Below are 16,376 nucleotides of genomic sequence, written 5' to 3' on the forward strand. Positions count from 1 at the left end.
CCTTTCTCCTGTACTCTGTACCACATACCTACATACATCACATTAAGTTACAAATGAGAAACATAAAAGTACAAATACCTACGAATTTCATCTTTCATGTGAACCAATCCAACTCATATGTTCCAAATATTCATGATGAATTGTCTTTTGTGTGTGTGTTTGTGTGGCTGGTGAAAAAGAAGTTGAATCTGTTTGGCAGATACATTGTATAAAATCAAAACTGAAAAATACAGCATAGGAAGTATAGTAATATTGCAATAAAGTTGTGTGACGGATGGTCACTAATGGTGAACATGGGGTACTTACTATAACGAATTGTTCAAACACTATGTTGTACACGTGAAACTAATGTAACATTGTATATTACTTAATAAAAATAAAAAATCAAGTCAAATTTGATTTTTCAGTGATTCTATCTAAAGAAAAGGTTTACATTTATTTTATGAAGAGAGTGGCTGAGCAGCAAGGCTTATTAGTCAAAGACAATTTAACAATGTCTCAGTGCTCAGGATATGAGTATTAGTGGATGAGATGTGATACTATAATACAAAGCAGAAAGCACTAGAAAGGAAGCACAAATAACTCTGTGTGCTTCAAATGCAAGTAATTTCATAACTGCCACTAGCTAGAACGCTTTAAGGATTTAGGGCTTTTGCACAATTTCAGTATCACCGGAAAATAAAACAAAGTACTCCATTCCTTTGTCCCCCAGACTCCAAGAACTCGGACCGTGTTGATGAAAATTGGTTCTGAAGGGGCTGGAGGGTCGGTGCAGTCCCTGGGGGCGCCACTCCTTTTTGAGGCCCATGGTGCAGAGACCACTACACAGAATGGCGGGGTTCATTGGAGTTCTCACCCTGGCCAAACTCCCGATTACCTCTGATGAGCCTCAAAGATGACTGAGCAGCAGTTTAGGCCAGGTCCCCCAGCAGAAAGGCGGCGACAACTGCAACATCAGCGGTTAAATTTTACAGCCTTTCATAACGCCGGTCTTAGAGGTACCTATAGTAAGATTGCTAGAGTTGGGGGTCCCTAATACGGGGAAAGAAGGGAGGGAGAAGGGAAGGATAATGAGGAGGGTACAGGAAAAGGGGGAGTGGAGAGGGCGGGACACCGCGGGGAAGTCCGAGGGTTTACTGGCTAGATCTGGCGTTCCCATGGAAACGTATCCCTCCGCCCGACCCAGCTTCTTAGCTTCATCAGTTCCCTCCGCGCGGCTTCTCTACTGTTTCCGCCCTGCTCCTTTGTGCCGCGCAGAACGTCGAACTGACGCATGCGCAGAGAGACCCAGCCGCCGCATATATAAGCGCGAACTCAGCTCTTCCTCGTAGTGCCGCTGGGACCGTTGGCGACTGGTCTGGTCTTGTGGCTTTTGTATTACTCATTCCTTGGGCACTGCGAGCTAAAAGAGCAGAGCTCGCGGGCCAGTCATCATGTCGCGTTACGGGCGTTATGGAGGAGGTAAGAGGCCAGGGCCCGGTAAGGGACGTTGCTGTGACTATAGTGAGTATTGCGAGGCCGTGGGGTTGGCGCGGCGGTTGGGAGACGGTTATTCCGCGTGCGTAATGGCGGCTTCGGCGCACACCATACGAAGCCGGAGGCAGCGGGGGCGGGGTGTCGAAGGCAGCCTGGGGATGGCGGGTGGAGGTCTGTGGTGGGTTCCGTATTCTTGGGCGTTTTCGTCTTCCACCACAGCCCAAGGCAGGCCCACGATTACTGTTTTCCTGTTGCCCTTCTTCGAGCCGCCCGCCTGCCCCCCACCCCCCCCTCGGCTGCCATTTTGCGCACATTGACGAGCATGGTGGCGCATTTCCTTGGCGCTTTCCCGCCACTTTAGCAGACAGGTCTGGTCCCAACTGTAAAACCGAGGGTGAATTTCAGACTGGACAAAAGTGTGGCAGCTTCGAGCTGCGCATTCTCGTCAGACAATCGGTCGAGTTGTGGAGTGGGAATGGAGACCTAATCTTTTCGTCTGGCGGCTGCTTTCTTTTCTCTTTTAGCTCTTTCGAGCGCAGTTTATGGCTCTGGGGCGGGGAGCTGGAGTCCTGGGCGAGCCAGCGCCTGGGGCTGTTGCCGCGGAGGACGAGAGCCGGCGCAGCCCAGCTCTCCTGGTCCGGCCCCAGCCCGGGCCCGCCCGCCGCCGACGCTGCCGGCCCGCGCGCTCCCCGCGCGCCCGGGGCTGCCGGGACCCGGGGGCGGGGCGGGGGCGGAGCCCGCCCCACGCCGCGGAATATCCTACCACGTGTCTGCTTGTGTTTTGGAGGTCGTCTCCCCGTTTGAATGTTAAGAACTTTGCCTTACGCCTAGCTTTCCGGAAATTTATGAGCATTCCTGGTTTTAAGACTAAATCCTTGATAGAGCATTAAATAAACATGCATTGTACAGTCTTAAGGTTGGCCTGTTTGGGACAAAGAGTTCACTCAAACTTAGGCAAAATTTTGCATAACGTGCGTTCTTGTATTTGCGTTTTTAAACAGAAACCAAGGTGTATGTTGGTAATCTGGGAACCGGTGCCGGCAAAGGAGAGTTAGAAAGGGCTTTCAGTTATTATGGTCCCTTAAGAACTGTGTGGATTGCGAGAAATCCTCCAGGATTTGCCTTTGTGGAATTTGAAGATCCCAGAGATGCAGAAGATGCAGTGCGAGGCCTGGATGGGAAGTAAGTAAGATGTTGGTCATGAAACTCAGCCTTTATTAGAATATTCCTGTGGGCTGGGTAGCGAGCTAGCTAAATAGTTAATCCTAATTCTACATACTTGAGAAGGGGGAGCAAAGTTGGAGTCGGAAGGGTTTATAAAGAGAACTGAAGCTTCTGAGATTAAAGAGTGGAAATTTCTAAATCTAGAAGTCACTTGTATTTTCTTTAGCATTAGAAATTTGTTGCCTTTCTTTTATAGGGTGATTTGTGGTTCCCGAGTGAGAGTTGAATTATCAACAGGCATGCCTCGGAGGTCTCGTTTTGATAGACCACCAGCCCGCCGTCCCTTTGATCCCAATGATAGATGCTATGAATGTGGCGAAAAGGGACATTATGCTTATGATTGTCATCGTTATAGCCGGCGGAGGAGAAGCAGGTATTTATTTTAATAAAGGAATGGTTGGTATACTAGTTAATCAGTAATTTTTTTATTAGCAAGGCAGAAACTAGTATTTTTCTATAAACTTGAATGTTAATTGTACAGGTGTATTTTACAGTTTTTGTTTAATTAAACAAATGCTAATATATTAATAATCAACCTGGTCAAAACCTTTCAGGTTTCTTCGTTTGAGTCAGTCGCCTTGATTCAGAATGTCACGAGCCTTATGATATCATGCTGAGGCGCCTTGCAAATCCGACAATTAAGATCCTCCTAGACCTTGAGGTGATCAGCATAAGAGGCCAGATCCCCTCGAGTCATCTACACCTAGCTTCACCTTATTCTTTAAAGGGCAGAAAATTTGAGACGGTGATCGCCGTAACAGTAAATTTGGCTTACAATTGGGGCCCCCTCCGGTTTAGAAAGAGGAACACCAGATTGACCACATTCCCAACTAGAAAAATCTTCTTGCGTCAATCAAGCCTCACCTGGCTCATTTGGCTGTCAGTTTGATCGTCGTTAGATTGAAGAAAACATCTAGATGCAGCGATCGGCTATAGATACTTCTAGATCGTCTAGATCTACTAGACCATGGGCCAAAGAGGGTCGACCTGCAAACTTGCAAGGTTTATTTTAAATACACATTACAGTGTTTTATATTATGTAATTCTAAAATGTAATTCAGCTTTTAACAAATCTTTTTTTAGGTAGTTAAAAAAAAAAAAACTAATAGGCCCAGAGTTTATTTCCAAATGAGACACTAAATTTAAATAGTTTGAGATTTGGTTTCAGCAGAGGCACACAAACTCTCAAAACGAGTTATCATCTGACATTCTTTTTTTTCCTAACTTAATAAAATAGGTCACGGTCTAGATCACATTCGAGATCCAGAGGTAGGCGATACTCTCGCTCACGCAGCAGGAGCAGGGGAAGGAGGTGAGAAATATTATCTAACTCAAGTTTTAACAACTGATAAACTTTAATTGGACATAAGACTTAAGCTTTGATTTATTTCTTAGGTCAAGATCAGCATCTCCACGAAGATCAAGGTCTGTGTCTCTTCGGAGATCAAGATCAGCTTCACTCAGACGATCTAGGTCTGGTTCTATAAAAGGATCGAGGTATTTCCAGTATGTAACACTTTCTTTCCCTTATTTGTATTTGGTTTGTCACGTCTTAATGACTGCACTTTAAGACTATCTTAAAGACATAAATGAAGTGGTTTGCATCAGAAAATATTTTGATTTCTAAAAGTTGAATTTGTACATGACTTGCATCTAAATGGATATTATCCTAATTGTACAGAGCAAGAAAAGACCAATCAAAGATTTTTAGAGGCTTGTTTGAGAGGCCATGGTAGAGGAGGGTCCAAAGCACAAATTCTCAAGTCATTCCAGTGCTTCTTAAAGGTGATAGTTGTTTGATTTCTGCTGGAGGCCCATTAGAACCAGGGGTAGACTTAGAAGCAAGTTGAGACCTAAATTTCTCCCTATTTGGAATGAGAGGGTGAATTTGAGACTGGGAAGTTGTTTAGGGTAGTAGTTGTGTACATGTGGGTGGATATGGCTTATTTAACCACATACACGCTAAAATGTAAGAAATTAAAAATCAAATTAGAAACCTTAGGGGTTTTTTGACTCCTTTTGTAGAAGGCCTTTAAATTAGGTGCAGAAATGGGTAAGATTCAGGTGCCTGGGTGGCTCAGTCGGTTAAGCATCTGACTTCAGACTCATGTTGTGATCTCAAGGTTCGTGGGTTTGAGCCCCATGTGGGACTCTGCTGACAGCTCAGAGCCTGGAGCCTGCTTCAGATTCTCTGCCTCTCTGCCCCATCCCTGCTTGCGCTGTCTCTCTGTTTCACAAATAAGCATTAAAAAAAATTAAACGGGGAAAAAAATACATAAATCAAAAAAATTAAATGGGTAAGATTTTATAGAATATAAGGAGTTGACAAATACTACGGTCAAGTCACTAGTAGTGTATGCCATTGTGAGTTAGTGCTGTTCGATAATAGCACAAGATCTGTAAAATGCAGGGATTCTGAAACTTGTGGTCCACTCCAGAAAGCTCTGGACTCTAGATGAATGAATGCATTAATTTAATTGCAGGACTCTAATGTGTGTATGTCAGAGGCTGTGGTTTAGTTTGTGTGACAAGTGGTCCTGAACCACGAAAGCTTGTTGATGATCTAAGAATAAAGTCTTAACCCATTTGTGACTTTTCATTGAGGTTATTACCTGAAGAATTGAAATCTCAGTTTAGGGGTCTGTGTAATGTTGAATTTGGTTTTGAGATATACAACTAAACCAAACGATACCAGTCTTAAAACCTTTTCTTTCTCTTGGATACTATATACTGTTTAAGAATGTTGTACAGGAACTGTGACAACCTAGCTCACTGAGTATGGTAGAAACAAATAATTGAAGTGCTGGTGCTTCTTTATTTTGATATTGCGAGCTTGTTGAAAGTGTAATCATTTGTTCAGTCTTAGGCCGATGTAAGTTAAGAGTTGTGTCTTGCTTAGTCTTTTGGTTTTTTTTTTTAAGTACTAAATTAAACATTTTTTAGGTAATCTCTTCACCCAGCATGGGGCTCGAACTCCCAACCTTGAGATCAAGAGTTGCATGCTCTCCTGATTCAGCCAGCCAGGCGCCCTGTGTCTTGCCTAATTTTAGCTTCTCTGTTCTTAGTTTACCTAATGTAGTGCTCAGTAGTAGGTGTTGAAGGACGTTACTCCTCTGAACTAACAATGCCGTTTTTCTTTCTATTAAGATCCCGGTCGAGGTCAAGATCAAGATCTAGGTCTCTTTCACGACCAAGAAGCAGGTAGGGTAAAAATCTGATTAATAATCTTCTAGTTATATGGCACCAATATCCAAAGAGTTCAAAGTGTTTTGAATTGTTGAAATCTCAAGTGTAAACTCAGAACCTAGGTGTTCGTGGAAACACAGAATCTTACTAGTAAACCAAACATTAGAACTTGGTTTGTACATGGCCTATTCTGACTGACTTCCTGGACGAGAAAATGTCAAGCTATAGAGAGAAGTTTGTGACTTTGGGTTATATTAAGAGGCCTTGTTAGAACTGATAGGTGCATGGAAAAAAGCATTCTGAGGTCATTGTGCTTGAAGTATAGTGTAAAAATTAATCATGATACAATAAAGTAGTTCACTCATTTTATGAAGAACAGTTGTTGGAAGATTGGCTTTTGTTAGCAAAAACTGGTAGGCTCTCTTTCAGTTGAACTGCAGCCTGACCTTTTAATATTAAGCTCAGCGCAACCTGGGGGTTCATTTCATGATACTGTGATTATAAGAAAGGTATTTGGTAGTACTTTTCTTAATAGAATTTCTCATGTTTTGACAGCCGATCAAAGTCCAGATCTCCATCTCCAAAAAGAAGGTAAGCTAAATAATTTGTTGCCAAATCTTAACTGTCAAGTATGGCCTCTGCACAGTTTGTTTGCTTACTGCTTGCTTTGCAGGCTTTGAGCTCTTTGGAGAATTGGTGCTATATATATATATATAAGTTTCTTAAATGATTGCTTTTCCCACTTCAAGTTGAGATTAATGTTTGGATATTTAGTCACAAAACCTTAGGATGATTATTAAGAGGCTTAGTCCTGTAAACCTTTAAGTGTAGAATTTCACGTTAAACATGCGCTTTTTCCTCCACGTGGGACAATAGATAAATGAAGTACCCACATGAAGGAAAAAAAATTGTAGGTTGAAATCTTAGAGCTAAAGCATTATCTTACTACTTACTTGCTACTTAATGATCGAAACCCCAGAATTCAAATACTAGTTTTCTTTAACTTGTGGTTTTAGCAAGGAGGCTGTGAAGCCTAATCTTAAGCAGGGACAAAGGATTTGTATGTAAATCTTCTAGGTAATTTTTAGATCTCTGCTATATATTACTTTTGGCCACCTAGGAGTTTACTGAAATTGAGTTTTGTCCTGATATGTACATAACAGTAAATTTTAGTAGATACTAATCAGTTCCAAACTTAATTGTTTTTCTTTTTAGTCGTTCCCCATCAGGAAGTCCACGAAGAAGTGCAAGTCCTGAAAGAGTGGACTGAAGTTCTCAAGTTCACCTTTTAGGGAAAAATTATTTTGTTTACATTATTATAAGGGATTTGTGATGTCTGTAAAGTGTAACCTAGGAAGGGTATTTCAACCATCTAATCAAAATGGATCTGGATTATTACTCTGTAAATTCACAGCAGTAAGATAATATAAATTTTTGTTGAATGTATTAACATCCTATGGTCTGAAAATGTGGGTTTTTATTTGGCACATTTAAATAAAATGTTTCTAACTAGATTTTTGATTTGTGTTCAATGTTAATACTCAGTTTAAGATTCAGGGGTAAACCTTGATATTAACTATTCATACAGATCTATATTCATTAATGGTGTTATTTGAGTTGTGAACATCATTAGCTGTAGTATACATACACTTGGGGAATTCCTTTTTATCCTTAGAGCTGTGGGTAAGATAAGAACTCAAGTCCACTTAATAGCTTAAGTGTATCTGACAAGTCCCTAAATAATCTGTTGGAGTTGGTATTACTAGATAATAGCAAGCTCTAACGATCTCAATTTGTCAACCTAGAGGATCACTGCTTCCAAAGGCTTGTTAGTACAGTAACTAATTGAGGTTTTCAGGCTATGAGATGAGATGGTGTCAAATCAGAACTCCTGATTTTAGTAAATTCTACCCAATGTTCTTTTGTTTTCAATATTAATTTTATACCACAACTTTTGCATGTTGGAAGAATTGTCTGAATTTGGGACAAAACATCATGTAAACCAGCTTTGCAAAATTTTCCAGCCCAGATACTCTCTCTTAAAATGGATTGCCTTATTCTGAGAAGAGATTATTCCCATCCTAGGTTTTTTGGTTCCTGACTACCAACATTTTATTTTGCCAGGCTGGTGCAAAGTAATTATAAAGATGTCAATCTGAAAAAAGATGTCAATCAGAAATGTTAATGAGACGAAAGCAGTTTTGTAAATCTGCGTTTAGCGACACCTCATGTAGTTGTTTTGGTAGCATCTGGTAGATCTTAGAATATAGCTGGTAGATTCTTTGTTCAGACTTTATCCTTAGTAGGACAGTAATAGTTAATTTTGAGTTTTCTGGTCAAGCTTTTACCAGGCATTCTTTAGCATCAGTTCAAAAAGGGAATACTGGTCTGCATCAAATTTATTTGGTCTGAATGATCACTAGTGCGTTGGAAGATTGGATATTTTCTTTTCAGAATTTTGACAACTGGCTGAATTATAATGGTGTAAAGCTATGTGTGTAAATGGGAGGCTTATTTGTTGCACTTGGTCAGCTTTAATTGTTCTGTATTACATAAAGATAAGTTCACTTAATAAATCTGCAGAGAACAAACAACCCTGATACTCAATTTTTGGAAGTGGGAGTGCTGAGCCAAGAGTAGGAATCATTAATCCTGTAGCTTTGGGATGATTACTAAGCAGTAACCTAGAGATTAGTACAGAAGGCTAAAAGATAGGAGGAAGGGGTAGGGGCAAAAATGGGTCTAGGAAACAAGTACAGGAAGTTCAACCTTTAATGGGAAAGGGAGTGCTAGGTATCTAGGTCAGTGCCTTGCACATGCTTGACAGCAGGTACCTTTGTGGTTAGTATACATCTTAACGTGATACATTTTGATGCAGTGTGCTCTTTTTGTTTGCATTTTCAGGTGTCGGGAATGCTAAACTGATGTGATTGACTTGATAAGTACTAGGCTAGGCTTATTCCTAAAATACCTGGCACTACTTGGTGACTAATTGAACACATCAGACACTGAGTACTTTGGACATAGAATCTTTTAGTCCTCTTGCTTACAGAGAGGTGTTGAGAGGTAGGTAATGCATACCCTTGATTGCACCTGATTTCACAGTGGTAGTTTTCCTTTGGACTTGGAGCTAGGCTAAGCATAAAGTGAAAGTGTGGTCCTGCCACCTTGCCATATCCTGTCGAGGACGGTGAAAAATCTGAGGGAATTTTGAAATGCCATCACTTTGAGACTTGGTGAAATGGATGGTGGTGTAGGATTGTGATTGTCCTCTTTGTGTAGCCTATCTTGAAGTCTAAAGGAGGATGGTGATTTCCAAGGTATGTGTAAAAGGAAGTGTAAGCTCTAAAACTGACAGGTTGGCAAAGAGTAATCAGAGTGAAGAGTAATAGCAAAGAATCAGATCTGGCTCTTAGCAACTGTTTGGAGACCTTTGGAAGTACAACGTAGTGGATGTATAAGTAATTGTATAGCTGGAAAGACCTGAAGTAAAGGTCGAAGTAACATACCAGGGGCCTGGCTGGTCTTGTAGTGTTTGGAGGGCGGTGAGAACTGGTGACAAACCAAAGACATGGAGTGAAGATGCTTAGGTTTCTGGTAAGCGGTAGTATTTATTATATCCAGAACGATCTTGAGGGTGGCAGGGAAACACCAGCAGGCAGTTTTAAAGCCTGATAGGTTTCTTCCCCCCACACCTTACAGGTTTCCTGTTAACATTCTAGTAAAGATGTCGAAGGACATTTTGTGAGATCCACACAGCAATATAGTGCTGGTAACCCCATCTCACAGAGGAGGAAATGGGTTCAGTGAGATTGTTAATACCGTTTACTAGTCTCCTATTAGAAGAAAGGAAATGTTTGAATCTTAATGTGTTGTTTCAAAGCCCTTGGTTTTCTTATCAACAAGGCACCTTATTGCTTTTTTAAAAAAAAACCTTATGGGAAAATCAGAAAATACAACCCATGATTCTACTCATTGTCGACTTGCTGATAACTTGGCTATTCTCTTTCCAGACCGCATGAGGCAAAGATGCCGGATAGAAGGATAACTGGAACGTGTGGAATGCAGTAGCCAATTAATTGTTGAAGCACTCTAGGCTGCTTCTTGAATCTAGTGCTGTTTTCTTTTTCCCACAGGCCACTGGCCCAACTTACTTTCCATTTTATTTCATTTTTTGACTTGGTAATATATTCAAGGTGTATATAGTGAGAAGGCACCCTAACCCTGACTCAGCTGCCCAGTTACCTCCCCAAAGGCAACCATTGTTACCAATTAATATAGCCTGAGCAAATATGGACAGATTTTCTCCATTTCCCTTTTAACACAAAATAGATGCACCTTGTTTTCCCTCGTTTAACATTTTGGAGTTCTTCCGTTATACGTAAAAATGGCACTCTTTTTATGTTGCATACTATTTAGTTCCTGGATGTTGCATAATTGACACAGATAACTTGTGTGCCCCTTCAATGTGCCAGGTACTATTAGCCATGGAAAACAGATGAACAAAGTCTTTATCTTCTGGAGCTTAAGTTCTGGAGAGACAGATGAACAAACAGGTGGGTAATAACTGATTCGGACAACAACGAGGCGGGGAGAGAAAGGGGCAATTGGTTGGTGTTGGGTAAAGGATGTCTAAGGGAGGCCTCTGATAGTAACGTTTTTGCATGTGAGGGAGTAAGGCACGTCAGCTTGTGGAGATAGAGTGTTCTAGGCAGAGGGCATAGTAAGTGCAGAAACTCTGAAGTGGTTTGTGTTGGGTAAGGATGCCAGCATGGAGTGAACACTGGGAGAGAACAGGAAGAGATGGCATAGGAAGGGAGAGCGGTGTAGGATATAGATTATATAGGACCTGTGTACCTTGGAGAGGACTTGCTGCTTTTCCACTGAGTTTTTCAGCAAAGTAGCAGGAATTAGTTCCCTCTTTAGTGGATGTGAGGGTTTCTGATTACAGTAATAATGCTGTAGTGAATAGTACAATACATTGCACGTGTGACTGTATGTATTGGATAGACCCTAGAAGCTAAATTGCTGGGTCAAAGGATGTGTGTGTGTGTGTACACGTGTGTATGTATATGTGTGTGTGTGTGTGTGTGTGTGTGTGTGTGTATGTTTTTTGTTTTTTTTAATTTTTAACGTTTACTTAACTTTTGAGAGAGAGACAGCACGAGCAGGGGAGGGACAGAGAGAGGAGACATAATCCGAAGCAGACTCCAGACTCCAAGCTGTCAGCACAGAGCCCGATGTGGGGCTTGAGCCCACGAACTGTGAGATCATGACCTGAGCCAAAGTCGGAAGCTTAGCGTCTGAGCCACCCAGGTGCTCCTGTATTTATTTATATTTTTGCTAGGTATCGTTAGTCTGTCCTGGTGACAAGGTGAAGGAGTATCTTGTTTCTCTGTACCATTGCCTGCATGGTACACATAGTGTAACCACGTGGTGGGATTTCAGGCTTTTTAATTTTACCAATCTGGTGTTGAAAAATGATGTCTCAGCATAGTTTTTGGTTTTTGTTTTAACTGTGGTAAAATGCATGTTTTCCCCCTATTCTGGAAAGTTTGCATGTATTCAAAAGTCTGGTTTAGGCTCCTTTGCTCTCAACACAGTGAACTTGCCTGTTTACTTCTCTATAGGTGTGCCACCAAAAGGCTAATGGCGACAGCAGGTACCGGGCCTTGTTCTGTTTTCCTCACTGCCTAGTACTTAACACTTAAATATTTGATGAAGGAAAGTTAATGGGTGAATGAATCAATGAATTATGATCTGTTAAGCCGAGGATATAAAATTGGAACCTCTCTTCTCTGAGACCTATAATCGCCATTTCAATTAAAAGCTCACATTTCCTTTTAGCCACATCTAAGACTCCTGTCTGAGTCCGTCTGCGGAGGATCTAGATCCCTAGGCTGCTGTTTACAATGTCCAACTCTACTCTGCAACTCAATTGCAAGGTTTCTTTTCTCCTCATCTGGGTTCTCCTCATCAAGGAGTTCTGCTCAGAAAGGGTGTGGAAAATTTCTGTGCAGAAAGTTCTCTGCAGAGGAGGGTGGAGACTTACCACCCCAAGAACTGGTGAGCTGGGGTGAGTCAGCCTATCCCATGTAAGAAAGGTCACGTCATAAGACCAACAGCAACCATTTCATCTATCAGCTGCCTAAGGTTATATCCTATCCAGCTCTGCAGGTCCCTTGGGTTGTCCTCAGTGACCAAAGCTTGCTTAAAGGTGTCTGGATGTGATCCTATACGAATGCACTGTTAAGTTTTTATTTGGGGATGTAGCAGATCTTCAAGAAATCTGGATTCCAGAAAATGAATTCTTTCAATGCCAAGGCTAAAAAATTCTGGCTGTAAAGCAAATACGTATGACAGAGGTAAAGGTAGATGGGCTAGTTTATCTTGGCCATTGTCAGAAGAACCATCACCAGAGTTCCAGGGCTCTTATAATAAGAACATACTGCTTTCTTTAAAGATGGCTGCACGATACTTTAATGTTTATATTCCTTCAGAGTGCAGGCTATTTATTTAGACCAGGATTCAGAAAATTGTGGCCCACAGGCCAGATCTGGCCCACTGCTTTTTTCATACAGCTAATGAGTTAAGATGGTTTCTACATTTTTGTGTGGTTGAAAAAAATTAAAAGTATAATAACACTTAGTGACATGAAGATTATGTGAAATTCAAATTGCAGCATCTGTAAAGAATTATTGGAATGTGGCCAGGCTCATTTGTTTACCTATTGTTTCTTGACTTTTTGTGTTACAGTGGTAGAGGTGAGTAATTGTGACAGACTGGAAGTCCCAAAAGTTTAAAACGTTTACTCTTTGACCATTTACAGAAAATGCCACCCCTGGTTTAGGTATTTATCTTTAGCTCTTCACCACCTTAAATATAATTATTTCTGCAGATCTTGGGTGCCATTACTGGTAGGGTTGCAATGGCCTTACCAAGACATACTTCTGGTCTAGGAAGATTGTTTCTCTGTGACTCATTCTTGAGGAAGTGCTTCATGAAGCTAAGGGGGCAAATTCTAGCTAAACATTTATGTACTTTATAATATTGGTGAAAGCTTTTACTCTAGGGGAGTGTCTCATCCCTAGTTATGCGTTAGGATCTCCCAGAAGCCTTCAAAACATTCCAGTGAAATCAAAATTGCTGAGAGTGATGCCTGAGCATCAATATTGTAACAATATTCCCTGGTGATTCTAACATAGAATAGAAAACTATTGCTGTAGGGGTTAGTGATGCCCTCTCCTAGTTCACTAGTTACTGGACAGATTGGCCTGGCTTCTTGCTACTATAGTAAGAAAGTTTGCAATAGTCATGTGATTCAAAAGAAGGTTCTAATATGTATCATGTTTCTCTTTTCCTTTCTCAAAGCAAATGACCCTATGCTGGAATGGAACCTTTCTATGATGGCAGAAACGGCATTTTAATTTATGTAAATACCAGTAGAGGTCACTATGCTCAGAGAAATACTCATCTAAAAAAAAAAAAAAAAGGTAACATTCTCTTAACTGAAAACATTTCCTGTTTTCAGGAAATTTGAAGCAATATTTACTAGAACTATAGTTTTACCCAACACTAAGGCAACTCCAGGCATGGCCTCTGGTCATAATTACTGCTTCAAAACATCTACAACTCTTCTAGCTGCATATGTAATGTTTATATTTGTTGTATCTTTCTGATGCGTTGATGCTTTTATTATGAAATACCTTTGTTTCTATGAATATTTCTTGTTTTAAAAGCTATTTTGTCTGATATTAGTAGAGCCACTCCAGCTCTCTATTGATTACTGTTTTGTATCCATGGCGGATCTTTTCCATCTACTTACTTTTAGCCTATTGGTGCATATAGTTTAAGCTCTGTCTTGCTTGTTAAATTCAGTCTGACAGAACTCTGCCTTTTGGGTTATTTAAGCCATCTATAGTTAATAGAATTATTGATATTTTTTTCTGTTTTCTTTTTTTTTTTGTATTTCCTATTTTGTTTCTATATGTCTCCTGTCTTTTTCCTCCTCTTCCTCCTGTACCTGCATTCTTTTGCATTAAATATTTTTTTAGTGTATCATTTTAATCCCTTTTGATTTTCTTTTTTACTGTATTTGTGAGTTACTTCCATAGTTGTTATATCTTCGTTTATCACAACCTACTTCAAATTAATATTCTGGCAAAATTCAGAAAGTTTGCTCCAATTTATTTCCTTTTCCTAGACTTCTTCCCGTGTGCTGTATGTATTATAAACTCAGTGATGCAATGTTATAAATTATTGCTTTATACAGTCTTAGGTCTTCATAGAAGAGTCGAGAAAATACACACACCCAGTTTCGTTAACCCATATATTTATACCATTTCTGATCGTTTCTTTCCAAGGATTCAAGTTGCTGTCTTAATTTGCTTTTAGCATGAAGGACTTCCTCCAGTATTTCTGATAAGGCAGGTCTGCTAGCAATGTTTTCATTTACTTTTGCTTTTGAAGAGTGGATTTGGGTGATACAAAATCCTTGGATTTTAAGCACTCTGTCATTCCGCTGCTTCCTGGACTCCCATTGTTTCAGATGAAGAGTCTGATGTTAATTGGTCCCCTGTAGTAATGAGTCATTTTTTTCTCTTGCTTTCAAATTTTCTCTTTGTTTTTTGGCATTCAACAGTTTAAATATTATGTATTTAGGTGGGGATCTCTTTGTATTTATCCCTCTTGGAGTTATTTGAGTTTTTGGAAGTATAGATTAATGGTTTTTGTCAACTTTGAGGTTTTTTTGCCATTGTTTTTTGAAATATTTTTCTGACCCTTTCTTTCCTCTCCTTCTTGGATTCATTACACATATGTTGATGTGCTTGGTATGTCCCATAGGTCTCCAGGGTGCTGTTCTGTTTTCTTCAATCTCTTTTCTCTGTCCTTCAGATTGAATCATTTCTATTGATTTATCTTTAAGTTCACTTATTTTTTCTCCTGTCATCTATTGCCGAGCTTCTCCAGTGGACTTTTCGTTTGTTATTGTGCATTTCTTTTTATTTCTTTTTTATTTTTTTTTTTAACATTTATTTATTTTTTAGAGACAGAGCATGAGCAGGGGAGGGCAGAGAGAGAGGGAGACACAGAATCTGAAGCAGGCTCCAGGCTCTGAACTGTCAGCACACAGCCCAAGGTAGGGCTCCAACTCAGGAACCACGAGATCATGACCTGAGCCGAAGTTGGACACTCAACTGAAGGAGCCACCCAGGTGCCCCTGTACATTTCAACCTTACAATTTCACTGGGTTCTTTTTTATATAATCTGTCTCTATTCAGTTTTTTGGTTATTTTTTAAGAAACTTTGTGTTTATTTTTAAGCTCAGTTTTCTAGGGGTTTGCCCTGTGTCTGCATAGCTTAGTGGTCAGCCAACTACCAGACAGGCACCTCAACCAGTCAGATTTCTGCCTTCTGCTGATCGATCTGTTTGTAGATGGGGAGTGACTTCAGTGTTTGGGGTGTTTTCAAGTCTGTCCTGGCTTTTACTTTTTGCTGAACCCCTTTTAAGTTCCTGTGCACATGAAAGCAGCCTCAGAGTTAGCCAGAAATATACAGCTTGGACCTCTCTGGTCTCTCCTCTGCATGTGTGCAGCTTCAGATCGGCCAGAAAGCTGCACGTTCCAACTAGATTGCAACCTCAGGGTTAGTAGAGCCACCAGGTGTCCCGCTTGCATAGCAATGTGGTCATTACTTCTATTGATAAAGCTATTGTATGTTGGTATCATCTGTCACTCCAAATTGAGTGAACCCCATCTTCAACCACAGGAACCTGCTGGTCTTCATGTTCTGTTTTGCCTGGACAGAACCTCTATAATGACTGAGCTGGGGGAGTAGGGAATGGTAACAGCCCTGGGTGAGAACGCCACAGTCTCCCACTGTTCGTCCACAAAGTTCAGCAATTTTCCAAACAAACACGTCTCAGATTGCTGTATGCTTTGGGCCAGTTTCCAGAGCACCAAAGTTGTTTTGCCACTTCCCCCCACCCCCCTTGGCATTATAGTTGCATTTTTGAGGAGAGGATTTGCTGACCTCTTTAACTTGGCTATAGCTGGAAGTGCTACCCAAAGCATCTGAGACTTGAATTATGATTTGAGTAATCGGAGAAGTTGAAACTTGGAAAAGGATTGTACTCCTGTCATAACTGCCTACACAGCCCACTGCAAACTGGTGATCCAGTTGTTTAAGATGGTTATGACTGAGAATGGGAACTGGCCGGGGAACAGGAAGTATGTGCTGTTTCCTTTCTGTCTTCTGCTGATAGTCCTGTATTTTCTCCTGTTCCACTTTTTGCAAACTATCCGTGGATTCGTTGACATAACTTCCATCAGTCCTTTGAGAGTGGACCGTCATTGGTTACCTGATAGTCACGATAGTTCAACCTCCACAGCAGGCCATCTTAGTTTATGTCTTTACAGCAACATTTGTGCAGGTGTTCAGTATTATTACCTCTTACCTTGTTAAGCAAAATGATTGGGAATTGGAAAAAT

General features: G+C 40.7%; 1 protein-coding gene across 4 annotated transcripts; it reads left to right on the forward strand.

Annotated features, from left to right (window-relative positions):
- The first annotated feature begins 1,325 nt into the window (after positions 1 to 1,325).
- On the forward strand, positions 1,326 to 7,400 carry SRSF7 (serine and arginine rich splicing factor 7). 4 transcript variants are annotated; one of them, XM_047068728.1, is made up of 8 exons: positions 1,327 to 1,461; positions 2,478 to 2,658; positions 2,897 to 3,073; positions 3,938 to 4,012; positions 4,096 to 4,197; positions 5,848 to 5,901; positions 6,442 to 6,477; positions 7,102 to 7,400. In XM_047068728.1, the coding sequence occupies exons 1-8, from the start codon at positions 1,434 to 1,436 to the stop codon at positions 7,154 to 7,156; spliced, it is 708 nt and encodes a 235-aa protein (XP_046924684.1). In that variant the 5' UTR covers positions 1,327 to 1,433; the 3' UTR covers positions 7,157 to 7,400. The 4 variants fall into 4 exon arrangements, with proteins under 4 accessions (XP_046924686.1, XP_046924684.1, XP_046924685.1 ...); XM_047068726.1 differs by having other exon boundaries at positions 1,328 to 1,461; positions 4,096 to 4,206; XM_047068730.1 differs by lacking the exon at positions 6,442 to 6,477 and having other exon boundaries at positions 1,326 to 1,461.
- Positions 7,401 to 16,376: the final 8,976 nt, after the last annotated feature.

The sequence above is a fragment of the Lynx rufus genome, unplaced genomic scaffold (genome assembly GCF_022079265.1).
Source record: "Lynx rufus isolate CCGP_SWC_20201006 ecotype Redwood Valley unplaced genomic scaffold, mLynRuf1.p SCAF_8, whole genome shotgun sequence".
In the NCBI taxonomy this organism is placed as follows: Eukaryota; Metazoa; Chordata; class Mammalia; order Carnivora; family Felidae; genus Lynx; species Lynx rufus.